The sequence below is a fragment of the Oncorhynchus gorbuscha genome, linkage group LG06 (assembly GCF_021184085.1).
Source record: "Oncorhynchus gorbuscha isolate QuinsamMale2020 ecotype Even-year linkage group LG06, OgorEven_v1.0, whole genome shotgun sequence".
In the NCBI taxonomy this organism is placed as follows: domain Eukaryota; kingdom Metazoa; phylum Chordata; class Actinopteri; order Salmoniformes; family Salmonidae; genus Oncorhynchus; species Oncorhynchus gorbuscha.
Window position 1 is genome coordinate 12,648,796 of NC_060178.1, and position 16,686 is coordinate 12,665,481.

General features: G+C 41.9%; 1 protein-coding gene, 1 long non-coding RNA gene and 1 pseudogene across 3 annotated transcripts; 2 read left to right on the forward strand and 1 right to left on the reverse strand.

Moving 5' to 3' along the window:
- Positions 1 to 4,906: 4,906 nt before the first annotated feature.
- Positions 4,907 to 7,691, forward strand: LOC124037554. Of its 2 annotated transcripts, XR_006839212.1 has the most exons (5): positions 4,907 to 5,477; positions 5,745 to 5,799; positions 5,954 to 6,633; positions 6,763 to 6,910; positions 7,009 to 7,691. It is a non-coding gene; the product is annotated as an uncharacterized LOC124037554 (long non-coding RNA). The 2 variants fall into 2 exon arrangements; XR_006839211.1 differs by having other exon boundaries at positions 5,745 to 6,633.
- An 871-nt stretch (positions 7,692 to 8,562) lies between these two features.
- On the forward strand, positions 8,563 to 14,448 carry LOC124037553 (small acidic protein-like). Its single transcript, XM_046352366.1, has 5 exons — positions 8,563 to 9,861; positions 10,369 to 10,452; positions 10,799 to 10,859; positions 11,066 to 11,175; positions 12,023 to 14,448. Exons 1-5 carry the CDS (start codon positions 9,808 to 9,810, stop codon positions 12,218 to 12,220), a joined length of 507 nt encoding a protein of 168 aa, XP_046208322.1. The 5' UTR covers positions 8,563 to 9,807; the 3' UTR covers positions 12,221 to 14,448.
- Positions 14,449 to 14,544: 96 nt separating this feature from the next.
- LOC124037392 overlaps positions 14,545 to 16,686 on the reverse strand; it is a 202,799-nt pseudogene continuing 200,657 nt past the window's right edge.

Sequence of the window (16,686 nt, forward strand, 5' to 3'; positions counted from 1 at the left end):
TCTCGCTATTGCTATTTTACTGCTGCTCTTCAATTACTTGTTACTTTTATTTCTTATTCATTTTTGAAACTGCATTGTTGGTTAGGGGCTCGTAGGTAAGCATTTCACTGTAAGGTCTACAGCTGTTTTATTCAGCGCGTGTGACTAATACAACTTGATTTGATTTGTTTTTTATTTATTTAGTAGTGTCAAGGTTAGACGGTATAAGAATGGCAGCAGCTGTAATAGAAACATGCAGAGGTAAAAGGCTACAGTGCTACAGGCACAGCAGATGTTACCTTGGCTTACCACAGCAGATGTTACCTTGGCTTACCACAGCAGATGTTACCTTGGCTTACCACAGCAGATGTTACCTTGGCTTACCACAGCAGATGTTACCTTGGCTTACCACAGCAGATGTTACCTTGGCTTACCACAGCAGATGTTACCTTGGCTTACCACAGCAGATGTTACCTTGGCTTACCACAGCAGATGTTACCTTGGCTTACCACAGCAGATGTTACCTTGGCTTACCACAGCAGATGTTACCTTGGCTTACCACAGCAGCTCTGTGTGCTTTCTTGTACACGCGTCCATAACAGGAGCGGATGCTGATGACTGAAAGAGTCAAGATGAGGCTAGGTGGGCCAAAGAACAGTACATTTTGCTCTGGAATAAAACAAATAGACCCTTCCACAATTCAAGGTTCAAGAATAGTCCTGTAATGGCTTTGTTAACAGAACCTTGTCCCAGGTTGATCACTACCAACACTGACACTCAAAACCCAGCTTAGCCCCAAGGCAAGCTGCAGATGCCTGTAAATTATTATGCTCAGGTAGTAGATGCTGTGGCACATAAACACATATATTTCTATTGCCATGAGGCCCAGAGTCATCTGAGAGCTCAGGAAGACAGCTGTCACACCACTGAAATGTGTTGTGCACCAACCCCCCAAAACTCACTGTGGGGGAGGGAAACAGAAAATAGTATGACACAGGGAATAAAGCTCTAATAAAGCTATACAAAATATTACAGATCAATAAATGACTTAGCAAGGCATAGGACAGCTGTCAGAAGCGTTCTCTAAGTCTCAACAGTCCAATGGGTAGTGTGAAAGGGCTAAGTGAACTTAACAGGTAGTCTAATGCAACCTTTGTTCCTGGGGGTAGGAATGAAAGTTTCATGATGACACTACAAAGAGCTGTTCATTGCCAGAGAAAATACAAAAAGAATGACAAGGGTCCAAAAAAATGTACGTTTCCCCGGCAACGATGTGCCAGACAAAAACAGGCAGACGGATCAAACATGCCTTGCTCCTCTTCTACCATTTTCATGTTGAGAAGGAGTGAGACGGAGAGTGAACATGCGGTTCTGTTAAGTTTTGTGGAAACCATGCTGTAGACTGACTGAACAGTAATATTATTAGCAGTATTAGCATTAGTCGGTCCTAGGATCTTAGAGGGATAGTTGAGAGTGTCTGCTCTTTTCCACGGACTCATCAGATCTGATACATTGCTTCTGTCTTCTACTCAATGTGCAGCGATGTGTCTCAATCTAATACTCAATGTATCATGTGAGGATACTCATCAACGGCTGAACTAAAACACAGTAAACAATTACCAAAATTATTAGCCTCCTCAGAGGAGTGTTGGATACCCCAGTGAATGGGGATTCTGAAAAGGGGTAGAGGGCTGCGCTCTCAGGAAGACAATTGAAAATGCTCACGCTCTTACTGGAATTAACATGTGAATGGTGGTTGGTCTGTTGAAAATGCATGAACTGTATACTGAATGTACTTTCAAACTACCTGAAGAAGTCCTTCAGAAGATTTAAAGCAAGTGGTTGTTTTCCTGTAAGGATACCTTACCTTGGAGAGGAAAACAGTAACTATCAGCAATTAATAACACACAGGGAGGAGCCATTTTCCCCAAAATGTATAGGTAAGATAATGACTTATACCCACAGGGAAATTTGGTTTGCAAACACATTATCAAGCATTAGCAATGACATTTACAGAAAATGATACAGATATAACGTTCAGGTCATGAGAGATTCAGTTGTACACTATATACTATTCATATCAGTTAGGGCCACAACCAGTGTTTCTTCCGGACCTCAATAAAACTCACAGTCGCTTCCTCCTGCATGCATTGAAGCCTGCCTCAGTCTCATCACTGAGCGCCACATCACTTATTCTCAGTAGCCTACTCTCTGTAAAGCAAAGCTATTATAGTAGTGTATTTTTTGATCCTGTTGAGAGGGTGGACAGGGTGAAGTTAGCCGTTTGACAGAGTGGTGAATGTGCTGCTAAAAAGATCAGGAGGCAAATCCCAAACAAACCATTGCCAGCTTGGGTCAGCTAGGCTGTACCGGTAGGCTAGTCTACATGATGAGACTATTATAGATTTTTATTTGTCAAACAGCAGTCAAGCATCGATCATCATGTCACCAGAATAAGACCCTCAATATTTATTGGAAAGGAGTAGGCTATCAAGATCACCGTAAGTCGCTCTGGATAAGAGCGTCTGCTAAATGACTTAAATGTAAATGTAAATGTACACTCACCACCCTGTGAAGTTCATCATAACTTATTTTATCTGTAGCCTAATCAACTGCATGGTTTCCCAAATTGTAGTGGGAGGACCACACACCATATCATTTTGGAATATTCGCATGAGCATCTGGATGGAAATTCAGCTACTGCCATTCACACTATAAAACATTATTTTGTTATTCTATTCCAGTTTAGAACTCTATCAAGTTTGCGGCGCTGTTGTCCGTTTCGGGAATTGACACCCGCTGACATACATAAAAGAAGAAGATAACACGGAAGTCAAATTAGAGGGAGGTCTGTTTTTATTTTGCAATATGCTCGTTCCTTGTGTGTATTTTAGACGCAGCTAACTGAATACCTAACTTTCAGTCCACTGAACATGGCTAAATTACAGTCTTTGGGTGTGTTTGTTAATACGCGTTTAACAGTGGCTACCGTAGAGATTATGGGGGCAGTAGAGAAAGTGGTAGCGGAGTACCAGGAGGAGATTTCCCGATCTAAAGTGGAGAATGACCGGCTACGCAGACTGCTGCGGATCAGACCGGAGATGAAACGATGTAGATTAGACTCCCTCCAGTTCTCGCTTACCGTCTCTGAGGAGGAGGTTAACCCTGTGCAGCAGCAATGTGACCAGGAGGAATGGAACTCCAGTCTGGGGACGGATGACCCCGAGCCCATGCAGATTAAAGAGGAAAATGCGGAAGTCGGGACCACTCAGGTGGCAGGGCAGCTTCAAGGGCTGGAGCCTGACATTGTAGAGTTCATGTTCACTCCTTCCTGTGTGAAAAGTGATTGTGATCAGGACGACCTACTTGAGTCCTTGACTCTTTCCCAAACCACGACTGTGGAGAACAGAGAGAGTGACTCTAAAAAATTGGACCTCAAACCTTTTGGCACAGTGACCCACCTCGACAATCCTTATGACCCTCGAGATAATCAAGACAATGTCTCCAGCCACAGCTCAGCTGCAAGCAGTGATCTAGTAGGATTTGACATAAGCCCACCATTGGATCCCAACACACCATTGAGGAAACCCAGCACCACATCTAAAACACATGACTGTGGGAAAATATTAAATTGCAAGGGGACCCTGAACAGGCATATGCAGACCACCACAGGAGAAAAAACATTTAGCTGTAATAACTGCAGGAAAAGCTTCAGTCGCAAGGATACCCTTAACATGCATATACGGACTCACACAGGAGAAAAACCATTTAGCTGTGGTGCCTGCGGGAAAAGCTTCAGACAGAAGGCTACCCTTAACAGGCATATACGGACTCACACAGGAGAAAAACCATTTAGCTGTGGTGCCTGCGGGAAAAGCTTCAACCATAAGGGAAACCTAACTGTTCATTTACTGACTCACACAGGAGAGACACCTTTTACCTGTGGGGACTGCGGGAAAAGCTTCAGACAGAAATATAGCCTTAAAAAGCATACATCGACTCACATAGGAGAGACATTTAACTGTGCTCACTGCGGGATAAGCTTCAGACACAAAGTGAACCTGGATAGTCATATACTTGCTGTCCACAAATAAACAAAACAGAATGAAAACAAAAAGAAGAAAATGTAACAAAGATCTGGCAGGAGTTGGTAATACAAATGCAGGATATGGACATCACTGTTAGGAAAGCAAATAAATTCTAGATCACTCACGTTGTAGGTTTAAGGTATTTACTTTTGTAAAATGTTCTATGTAAATAAAAATTTATTCGAATTACGATATTATGATCAAACAGTTAAAAAAAGGGCAATGGAAACACTTTAGGAAGTAAATCTAAGCAAATATATGTAATCAATCAACTAATATCTTGCAATACTTTAACATAAAAACATCTCTGTATTTAGTATTTTGATCTTCGAGGTTAATTTGAGCTATGGTCGGCGCCATTTTTAATTGCCATAGTAACGACTGACGCCAGTGCGTCACTGGCAAATCAAAATCAAATCAAATTTTATTTGTCACATACACATGGTTAGCAGATGTTAATGCGAGTGTAGCGAAATGCTTGTGCTTCTAGTTCCGACAATGCAGTGATAACCAACAAGTAATCTAACTAACAATTCCAAAACTACTGTCTTATACACAGTGTAAGGGGATAAAGAATATGTACATAAGGATATATGAATGAGTGATGGTACAGAGCAGCATACAGTAGATGGTATCGAGTACAGTATATACATATGAGATGAGTATGTAGACAAAGTAAACAAAGTGGCATAGTTAAAGTGGCTAGTGATACATGATAAGGATGCAGTCGATGATGTAGAGTACAGTATATACATATGAGATGAGTATGTAGACAAAGTAAACAAAGTGGCATAGTTAAAGTGGCTAGTGATACATGTATTACATAAGGATGCAGTCGATGATGTAGAGTACAGTATATACGTATGCATATTAGATGAATAATGTAGGGTAAGTAACATTATATAAGGTAGCATTGTTTAAAGTGGCTAGTGATATATTTACATCATTTCCCATCAATTCCCAGGAATCAGTAAATTGTCTGGTATTGAATTTTCGCGCGGAGAGTGAATCGAAGAGTACAAGGACATGATGACAACAACAATGAGTAATTCAGACATGAACTGTATAGCGCCAGGCTGTACGAATTGGCTCCAATTTAAAATAAAATATCGGGTAGGTACCATCGGCTGTCCAAGGACCTTTTGAACACGTGGCTCCATGTCCTAAAGAAAGGAAGGACGTGCCAGCTCGACCTAGCAAGGTCTGCAGGCAGCACTTCGCTGAGAAGGACACGTTCGATGCGGCAACCGAGAGTTTCAGAATGTAAAGGAGTCCTAAATCTACGTTGAAGCCCTCTATTGGCCCCTCCAGCTTCAATTTCGAGGGTTATGGTGTACAGTAGGGGTTACCGACCGACCATCATCAACATCGCTGACTTCGGAGTCAAGCCAAACGTCGGACTGAGGCGACGTGAGTCAACGGAGCCTGGTAACGTTAACCGACCACTAGTCATGATTGTTGTTGACTAGGCTACGGTTAGACCCTGGATAACTTTGTTGTTACTCTGAGTGGCGCAACTGAAGTTGACATAGCTAATGTTCGCTGAAAAATACATTTTCCTTTATTTGCTTTGCTGTGTGTGTGTTGACAGCATACATGACTGGTAGCTTGTTAACGCCAACTGATATATTTGGGTTAAGTTGTCTTAATCTTAATAAAACATTTGTTTGTTTTCAGGATGATTATTGTCATCCATGAAAAGGTTTTCAACCTGGAGATTGTGCAAGAGGAGGTACATGCAAATCCATGTTATTTCTAAGGCTATTGTTTGTTTATTTCAAGGCAAAATCTGTCATCCCTGATGCCATTTTCAGTATACAAAATTGACAATATACAGTATATGCAGTGACTCTTGAATATAACTAAAGCTTAAGATGCCTTAATAGTTTTACACTAACAGAAAAGAACAGTTAGTACAGCATGCCAAACAAACCCCTGGTTGCCAGATTGTTCCTGTGCTGCGGTGGAAAAGAGCTCCACCGGGACCATAACTAAAGAACTCGAGGCCCAGCTAGATTGCTCTCACCACCATCAGTATACAACCAAGTCCTGCCCCTGTTGGCCACAGAGCTGACAGAGAGTGAGATGACTGAAGACCAGGAGTCGATGTATGAACCTGAGAGCTCAGACACACAATCATCACAGTGCGAGCCAAGAGATGCAATCGAAGAGTGTGTGCAAGATCAGAAATACATAGTATTTTGATAGCAAGCTGAAGGAGTTGTTCAATGTCTGCCATGAGCCTGGATGTCGAGCTGGTGTCATCAGTTCATCCCTGAAAATAAATGGGTTTTGCCATCACCATGGAGACAGTGTCAGTTTGCAAACCAACAGCGCATCTACATTGTGCGAGAGGTTAACCACATGTGGACCCACCCCACGTAGGCCATTCTGGCTACAATTGGTGACAGTCCACTGATCGTATCTGGAGACGCGTGGTGTGATTTCTCCAGGCCACTCTGCTTCCCACCTGATCCTCCCCCATGAGACTGTGCATGTTACCAAGGTGAAGAATAGTTACTGTTTGGAGACGGAAGGATTAGAGAGATGCCTGCAACACATTGAGGTAAACTATAGCCTAACCTATATATTTTTTAGCTAGCCTGAGGGTTGGAAGTGTGTATTTGGTAGATGTATGAAGAGGACGTAGGTACCTTTTTTAGGATAATAATAATAATAAAATCATTACTAACAGGCCCATGGATGCAGTATTGAAACCTTGGCCACTGACAGGCATCCAAGTGTGAGGGTGCACTTGAGGGGCTCATATCTGGCATGAGTATGACCTGTGGCACATTGCCAAAGGTATGAGGAAACAGCTGGTGGCCATCGGGAAGCCAGAGGTACTTTAATATATTTTATAGTAAAACCAGAGCTATATGATTATGATGATTGATTCAAGTCAGTGACTCCGGGGTCTCATTTACTCCCTGTGTCTCAGGTACTGCCATGGGTGAGGGCATTAACTCACCACTTGTGGTACTGTGCCACCACTGCTGGTTGAAGTGTCCAGGTGCTAAAAGAAAAGTGGATCACCACAGGTCACCTCATCGCCAATGAACACCAGTGGGTCACTGGGAGGCACACTGAACTGCTGTTAATTGTCATTTAGAGCATTTATTTGCAGAAAATTACAACTGGCCAAAATAACAAAGAAATATGCAGTGTTGTCAGACCTCGAATAATGCAAAGAAAGTAAGTTCATATGCATTTTTAAACAACCCAATACTAATGTTTTAACTTAGGATGAGATCAGAAATCAATATTTGGTGGAATAACCCTGATTTTTCAATCACAACTTTCATGTGCCTTGGCATGCCCTCCACCAGTCTTTCACATTGATGTTGGATGCTTTATGCAACTCCTGGCACAATTTCAAGCAGCTCAGATTGTTTGATGGCTTGTGACCATCCATCTTCCTCTTGATCACATTCCAGAGGTTTTCAATGGGGTTCAGGTCTGGAGATTGGGGTGGCCATGACAGAGTCTTGATCTGGTGGTCCTCTATCCACACCTTGATTGACCTGGCTGTGTGGCATGGCGCATTGTCCTGCTGGAAAACCCAATCCTCAGAGTTGGGGAACATTGTCAGAGCAGAAGGAAGCACGTTTTCTTCCAGGACAACCTTGTATGTGGCTTGAATCATGTGTCCTTCCCAAAGACAAGTCTGCCCGATTCCAGCCTTGCTGAAACACTCAGATCATCACTGATCTTCACCAAATTTTACAAGCCACAGTGATTCGCACCCACTGAAATTTGGTGGCGGATCAGTGATGATCTGAGTGCTTCAGCAAGGCTGGAATCGGGCAGATTTGTCTTTGTGAAGGTCACATGAATCAAGCTACATACAATGTTGTCTATGTACATAATGCATCAGCCTCTAAGGTGCAGGATGGTAGCCAGTAACTCTTAAGTAACCGGGTGGTAGCCAGCCTGGTGGTAGCCAGCTAGTGACAGTGACTACGTTCAGGGCAGGGTACTGGGTGGAGGCTGGCTAGTGATGGCTATTTAACAGTCTTATGGCCTTGAGATAGAAGCTGTTTTTCAGTCTCTCAGTCCCAGCTTTGATGCACCTGTACTGACCTCGCCTTCTGGTTGATAGCAGGGTTAACAGGCCGTGTCTCAGGTGGTTGATGTCCTTGATATTTCTGGCCTTCCTGTGACAATGGGTGCTGTAGGTGTCCTGGAGGTTGTTGAAGGATCTCAAAGGTTTTTTAAAAAACGTATCAACCGTTTCTGTACATATGCTGCAAAATTTGGTCAAATTAATGAGCACATTTTAACCCCTTTTTTGCCTTCCTATGTGAATAACTACAACCAATTGATTTAATAAAATCAGTAATATAATAATTCTAGTAGCCTATTTATTAATCTCTAGTTAAATTAATTAGATCTTTTATTTTCTAGGTGATGAAGTGTGACTGGTGAACTCAAGTGTACATGCCCTGTACATTAAAATACATATGCCCAAGAGGAACATGTTCGGCCAGCAGGGGATGGTCGCTAAATTCCAAGTGCCTGCCTTGGACCGCAATTATTCAGTGGACAGATAGCAGGTTACAACAGAGCGAGTGCTCAGTTTAAAGCAAGAGTTCTCCAAGGCTGCCAGGGCGTTAGTGGTGAAACCCATCAAGGAGGAGAAGACATGGTGTTTCCGGGCTGAGCTCCTACACAGCATCGTTGACTGCTGTGCCAATATTATGTCAGATGTAGACAGAGAGAGGAATTACCTGTGTACCTTATCTGTCTCTAGGACCATCCCAGCGGACTCTCCTGAGTGCCCAGAGAGAGAGTGGCGGTCACTTTGGGGGAGCGGACTGGTGTTCCGAAAATGGAGAAGGAGCAGGCCATTCGACAGCAAATTCAAAGATACACCCATCCTTGGAGGGAATTGAAGTGGAATTGTTTTTTTTACCAGTTTCAACAGACATGCTACCTTGTCCCGGACCTGCGGTTTCAACTCTGTTTTTCAGTCTCTCGGTCCCAGCTTTGATGCAACTGTACTGACCTCGCCTTCTGGATGGTAGTGGGGTGAAAAGGCCGTGGCTGTGTAAAGTATATGTAGATGGGAGGAGTATTATGTGCCAGCTGAGCCTAAATGCTGCTATTGTGGTGGTGAACATACACCTGAATTTCTGAAGTGTCCTGTGATGGAGGTGGTAAGAACAAGGGCTGTCCAGAATGTCACCTATCCGAAGTTGTTGAGCAGTGAAAGAAAAGAGTGAAGTTGAAGAAATAATGGTAGTAGGAGTAGAGACACAAGATGATGTTCCTTGTCAACAGGGGGATCCTGACATGTATGTTAAGAAAGTGGACGTTGTAGCGTTTATTGGTTTGGTTATCAACTGCACATCACAAACAGAGAGGAAATCTAAGAAAATAGGCATTGTGAGTGTGACTGTCGCTGAATGTTCCATCCTCACAGGCACCTGTAGGAATGCAATTTGAATGTAACTGAAGGAGTGGGATGGTTGTAAGATTACTTTTTTAAATGATCCTCCTTCCTGCATTTGAATATATTATTTTTGTTTTGTTTCAAGACCCCGTACAGTAGGTGGCGGCAATATACCAATAGGTGTAGTCTGCTATAACATTTTAAAGAAGAAAACAACGCAACCGGAAGTTGGAATCGCTAGTTTCCGTTTGGGTTCACAACTGCAACTGTTGATGGTGGCATAGCTAGCCAGCTACTGCTATGTCAATATTTTTGATTTAGCTAGCTAAAACATTTACGAAGAAAATGAGTTCTGAAGGGAATCGACACGGGACGAAAAGACCTGGTTCTCCGAATGAAGTATGTTAACTATAGTTACATGCATTGAACGGGACAGTTCAGCTAACCGGTTAGCAAGGCCCGTGTCTGGTTTGCTTTAGCAAAGAAGTATGCAGTCAACTTGCATCCTAACTAGATATGCAGCCTGTAACATAATGCGTCCTAGATCAACAAAGCCATAGAGTAAAACAGTTAACTATTTAACGCTGGTCAACAAATCACAAGTGTTATTTTTTAGCTAACTTATTCACCTTAAGGTGGCCAGTTTGACACATGATGAAGCTTGCCAGAAAGATAGTCAGGAAGTCAATTTAATAAACATTTATTTTGATATAAATGAACTCGAGGCTGTTACTACTAGGCATATGACGTGGCTAGTTAGCGTTATATTAAGATGTGTGACTTTAGCTAATCCAATTGAGGGGGGAAGTGTGTGATCTTCGAGCCGAAGGTGCAATAAAAGGCCTAGGCTACGTTCTGTTGGGATCCCATTCCTTGTGTACTGTAGGCAATTATGTGTTGTTGCAGGATGGACCTACTCCATGGGCAGCTGCAGATCTGGGGGACAACGAGAGGAAGCAGAAGTTTTTGAGGTTGATGGGCGCAGGGAAGGTTTGTTTGGTCATATTCTATGTAGACTATTTTTCCCAACCCTCTCATCAGAGACCACTAGACGTTTACATATTTGTGGCCCTTACTGGAACACCTGATTTCAAATGTAGCTAAGTCAACAAATCACCAAGCCCCTGATTAGTTGAATCAAGTGTGCCAGTCTGGTATTGGACTATTATTACTGTAACGCAGTTAACTGTTAATTCAACTTGACGGTTACCTCTATTCCAGTATTAGATTGAGCCAACATTTTATCTTAGGCTACAATTTATAATCCGATAAGCATCGTCAAAGGAGGACCAGAGCTGGTATTACAGAATTATGTCTACTGTATTTGGTCCTGCAGAAAGAACACACTGGACGTCTAGTCATTGGAGATCACAAATCAACATCCCATGTCCGCAGCGGTGAGTAACACTCTTGAATGATAGAAAAAGGCTTGTCAAGGTACTGGTATCTTGGCAACCCTATTCTACACCCCTTTCAAATGCTTTACTCACAGATGTATCTATCTCATCTAATCTAACCTTTTCCCATATCAATGCAGTACTATCTGGGACCAGATAGCACTGTATTTGGTATGATTGGTGTTTCACTAGTTTGTCCTCTGCAGGGGCGGAGGACCGGAGGATGAACTCTGAGCTGGAGTTGCAGTACCAGCAGGGGCTGGACGGGAAGCTGTCAGGCAGGAACAGGAGACACGTCGGACTGGGCTTTAGCGAGGTGAGAGATCACGGATGGACACATTTAAAAATATAAAAAAATCACCTTTATTTAACCAGGTGAGCTAGTTGAGAGCAAGTTCTTATTTACAACTGTGACCTGGCCAAGATAAAGCAAAGCAGTGCGACAAACAACAGAGTTACACATGGAATAAACAAACATACAGTCAATAACACAATAGAAAAGTCTATATACAGTGTGTGCAAATGGCTTGAGGAGGTAAGGCAATAAATAGGCCATAGTAGCGAAGTAATTACAATTTAGCCGATGATTATGTGCAAAAGAGCAGAAAAGTAAATAAAAACAATGTGGGGATGAGGTAAGTAGATTGGGTGGGCTAAGTTGAACATCGATCCTAGCAAAGATGGCTGACAAATTGTTCCATTCTGATGAATGGAGCTTCTATGACATCAGCCAATCAATCTGCTGTTCTATTATCTATGGGGTTGAATGGCTGAAGCAAGTTTGGGTACGCTTTCATTCTATTTAACTGGGTTGTGTTCATTAGTACCTTCCAGGCTTTGGAGATTTTTCTTGTTTAGTTCCTATCTGAATTGGTCTAATAAAAACATGTTTTCTGTTGCAATGAACACAACCCTGGCCTGTTACATGACATGATTAGACCGTGATGTAATACTGATTGATTGATACATTTTAAGATTTGAGTTACTGATGGTGCTTCTCATTAGACCTGTATGTTTGCATGGCTATGTAAGATTAATGACAGCACAACACATGGAAGCGCCACAACGTGCGATTGGCTCAAATTAGAGGCATAATTTATACAGCCAAAATGTCACCCCAGTCTCCAGATCTTCATTTTGTGACACTTCTGTTCGCTCCACAGCCGGACCCAGCCCCACCTCCACCACCCGTAGAGGGCCAAAGCAAGGCAGAGCAACCAGCCAGTCCCAATGCCCCAGACAGCCCCTCAGAACCCCAGGGCTCACCAGACAAACCCCCCTCACCAAACCCAGAGGACAGCACGAAAGACAAAGAGGACAAGAAACACACCTTCAAAATGGCCTTTGTGAAGTCATCCTAAGACTGGGAAAAAAACAGTCACTTTTTTTCTAAAGTCAAACCACAGATTTGTACATAAAGTCGTTCTTTTGTGTCTCTGCAGTACTCCCAAGCTGATACATGGTAACTTTGTGGTTTAAGATGGCTTTTATGTTTCAATGCTGAGCAGCAAACCAGTAGTGCACTACTGAAGGAGGTAACAATCATTGAGACAGATTTCCCGTGTTGTTTCCTTGTCAATTTTTGTTAGGAATTCCTGACTGAAAGAGGGACTACCGACATGTTATAAATGGTTGAGACGAAGCTCATGAGTTATAAAATGTACTTAAACTACAAATTGAATATCAATAAATTCAAGTGTACCACACAGTAGGGATGAATATTTTCTCAAATCTACCAAGGTGGCTATTTCAAAGCATTTAAAAATCAAATCACTATACCAGGGTTCTCCCTGCGCTACATTGCCGGCTTGTCTGGGCCACTGTGAAACTGATATTTAGTAACTTTGATCAGCGAAACAGGCCGTTCAATACATTTCAGCAGTAGGATATCTCAGAGTGTGAACCCCGAGTAGGCTGTAGCATCATAACTGCAACGGCAGTCAAATGACCAAAGATACTAAGCTTGCTAGAAAACCTCCAACGAATGACATAATATCCTATTTGGCAATATTGAGTTGATAATTAGCCTATGCAGATCAGTGCATGAATAAGAGATGAGGATATTGTTCAAATAAAAAATCCATATCTACTCATACAATTTGATCACATATCTACTGAAGCTCTCAGATGGGCAGCAATACGAGACAGTGCAGAAGCATTATAGTGATATGTAGAAGAGCTTTTAAAGACAGGACTGTCCAGCCAGCAATCCCAGTTAATTTGAGTTTATTCTGATGATAGACAAGGAAGCACATTAGATGGGCAGGATAACACTATGTTGATGGCTGTAGATTTGTGATTCGTCTGTTAGCCCCTGCTAACTTATTTCCATGCTAATGCGACCATTACAATTAAATGGGGAGTCAGGATGTTGGGTTTCAGTGGGATTGTGATATATAGAGCCTAGGCTATTTTCCTACGTCTACTGCGTGAGTCAATAGATAACTAATACACTTGGTTTAGGCTACATTGCATGCTACATGTTTCTGATCAGTGAAAGATGAGCAAACTAATAAATGAGCTACCACTTCCACTTGTCCGGCCAGAGATCAATTAACCAAATATACAGATGGAGATTCAGTGACAAGTCAGAGGCTTCTGTTCAGGAGTAGGACAGAATACTCACGCGAGAAAATACTCACGCGAGAAGATCAAAATCTACTTATATACATGCTAGACACATTTTCTGATCAGCTAATATATAAGCAAACTAGAATAAAGATGGTCAATTTACCTAACATTTCCCTCAGCCTAGTTACTAAATATCCAAACTGATTCTGTGAAAACAAAAATCTGACTGATTGATATATCTAGACAAGTCCACCATGCTTGTCTCAAAGCAGTGCAAAGGCTCTGTCCCAATCAAAAAGGTGCTGAAATGATAATGATAATGTAGGTGACCACACAGGACTATTGCTTTACATTTGTATAACGGTTGCATATGATTTAGGGATATACAGTATAAGCAAGAATTTGATACATGCCTTCAATTGCATTAGCCTATAACTAAGGTGAGTTTCTCTCCGCGCCTTTTCTATTTCCAATGGCTATTTCCTCGTCTCATCACTGTGCTGCCACCCGCCTCGTTCTCAAAACCAATTTAAATCATTATACTTATTTTTCTAGAAATCTGGCTTTTTTTTTGTTTTGGACTCATTTAATTTCTGTGATGTCAGGCCTGGGCTCGGGCTTCAAGCTTTACGGACTTGGGTCGGACCGGGATCTAATTTTCAGTTCTGATGAGAACTCAAACTGCATTCAGATCTGGTGTGCAGTCCAGCAATGTCAGTTATGTGTGTTTTGAATTGATGGCCACTTTGTGTGAAGTAAATATGCCAGGCTAAAAGGATTCCATGCAACAACCTGTATGGATAATGTGCTTTTTTGTTGTTGCCAAATCTGCTGCGCATGTGTATTTTGTGGAAATGCATTAGTGAGACAATGTTGTAATTTTCCATGTCTTGTCATTACATTTTTTTGGGAAATGTTAAGAGTGATCCCTTTAATTGTCAATCGCGCTATAAAGCCGATTTTCAGCACTATGGCTGGAATTGAGCCCAAAATAAACATGTTCGTGTTTGAATCGTCATTTACTGTTTGAAGTGAGTTGATTTATGACACATCGACCGTATACGAGTGTGTTCATGATTAAATATTAAGAGAGAACTGGACATGAGGCAACATGTTTTGTTTAAACCTTTATTTCCAGAAAACATCATTATGGTTTATTTCCCTTTTAAATGACACATAATACAATACAGTTGATTGGAAAAAGCGTTACATGGCAGTGCTGAGCTACAAAGGTTGTAATTTGGTGCAAGATTGTCTTTCATTAAGTCAAAATAAAATAAATATATGATTCATGTCATAATTACATTTCCATCTCAACGACCTATAAGACATTGTTTAGAACTTGTTTTAGAAATATAGACCACACTTCAAAAATACAGCTAATGATTCTGTTGAAAAAACTATTAGTGTTAACAATTACACACAACATTAAAGTGCAAAACACAACTCCAATTCAAACTTAACATTAGGTACACGCACAGTTTCAATGCACTTGTTGAGTTTCGAATAACTCCAATAAAAAGTATTATAAAACATCACTCTGGCATTAATTGCTGAAAATGATTAGATCCTTTGCCCATCAACTATTTTCATTCGCGGATGTCCTGTCGGTGTCTTGGCGTCTGTGTCAATGGTCAGTCAGTGCTCAGCTGAGCTTTGGCTAAAAGGGGGAGGAAAAACATGTTCATGACATTGAAAATACTGACGGTAATGTCTTCAATCCAAAGTTCCACCCTCTTTCCAAAAAGCCTAAGTAAGCAGTGCTTGTTTGTGTGGAAACAATACGCCACAACGTTTTTACATTCTAACCATGACCCAACAACATCACCATCACCCAACAACATCACATGACCCAACAATATTACCATCACCTGACCCAACAATATTACCATCACCTAACCCAACAACATCACCATCACATGACCCAACAATATTACCATCACCTAACCCAACAACATCACCATCACATGACCCAACAATATTACCATCACCTAACCCAACAACATCACCATCACATGACCCAACAATATTACCATCACTTAACTCAACAACATCACCATCACATGACCCAACAATATTACCATCACCTAACCCAACAACATCACATGACCCAACAATATTACCATCACTTAACTCAACAACATCACCATCATGACCCAACAATATTACCATCACCTAACCCAACAACATCACCATCACCCAACCCAACAACATCACATGACCCAACAATATTACCATCACCTAACCCAAAAACATCACCATCACCTAACCCAACAACATCACATGACCCAACAACATCACCATCACCTAACCCAACAACATCACCTGACCCAACAACATCACCATCACATGACCCAACAATATTACCATCACCTAACCCAACAACATCACCTGACCCAACAACATCACCATCACCTAACCCAACAACATCACCTGACCCAACAACATCACCATCACATGACCCAACAATATTACCATCACCTAACCCAACAACATCACCATCACCTAACCCAACAACATCACCTGACCCAACAACATCACCATCACCTAACCCAACAACATCACCATCACCTAACCCAACAACATCACGACCCAACAACATCACCATCACATGACCCAACAATATTACCATCACCTAACCCAACAACATCACCAGCACATGACCCAACAATATTACCATCACCTAACCCAACAACATCACCATCACCCAACCCAACAACATCACATGACCCAACCCAACAACATCACATGACCCAACCCAACAACATCACATGACCCAACAACATCACCATCACATGACCCAACAATATTACCATCACCTAACCCAACAACATCACATGACCCAACAACATCACCATCACCTAACCCAACAACATCACCTAAACCAACAACGTCACATGACCCAACAACATCACCATTACCTAACCCAACAACATCACCTAAACCAACAATGTCACATGACCCAACAACATCACCATTACCTAACCCAACATCATCACCATCACCCAACAACATCACCATCACCCAACCTCATCACATGACCCAAAAACATCACATGACCCAACAACATCACATGACCCAACAACATCACATGACCCAACATCATCACCATCACCCAACAACATCACATGACCCAACAACATCACATGACCCAACAACATCACCTGACCCAACAACATCACCTGACCCAACAACATCACCATCACCCAACAACATCACCATCATCACCATCACCCAACATCATCTCATGACCCAA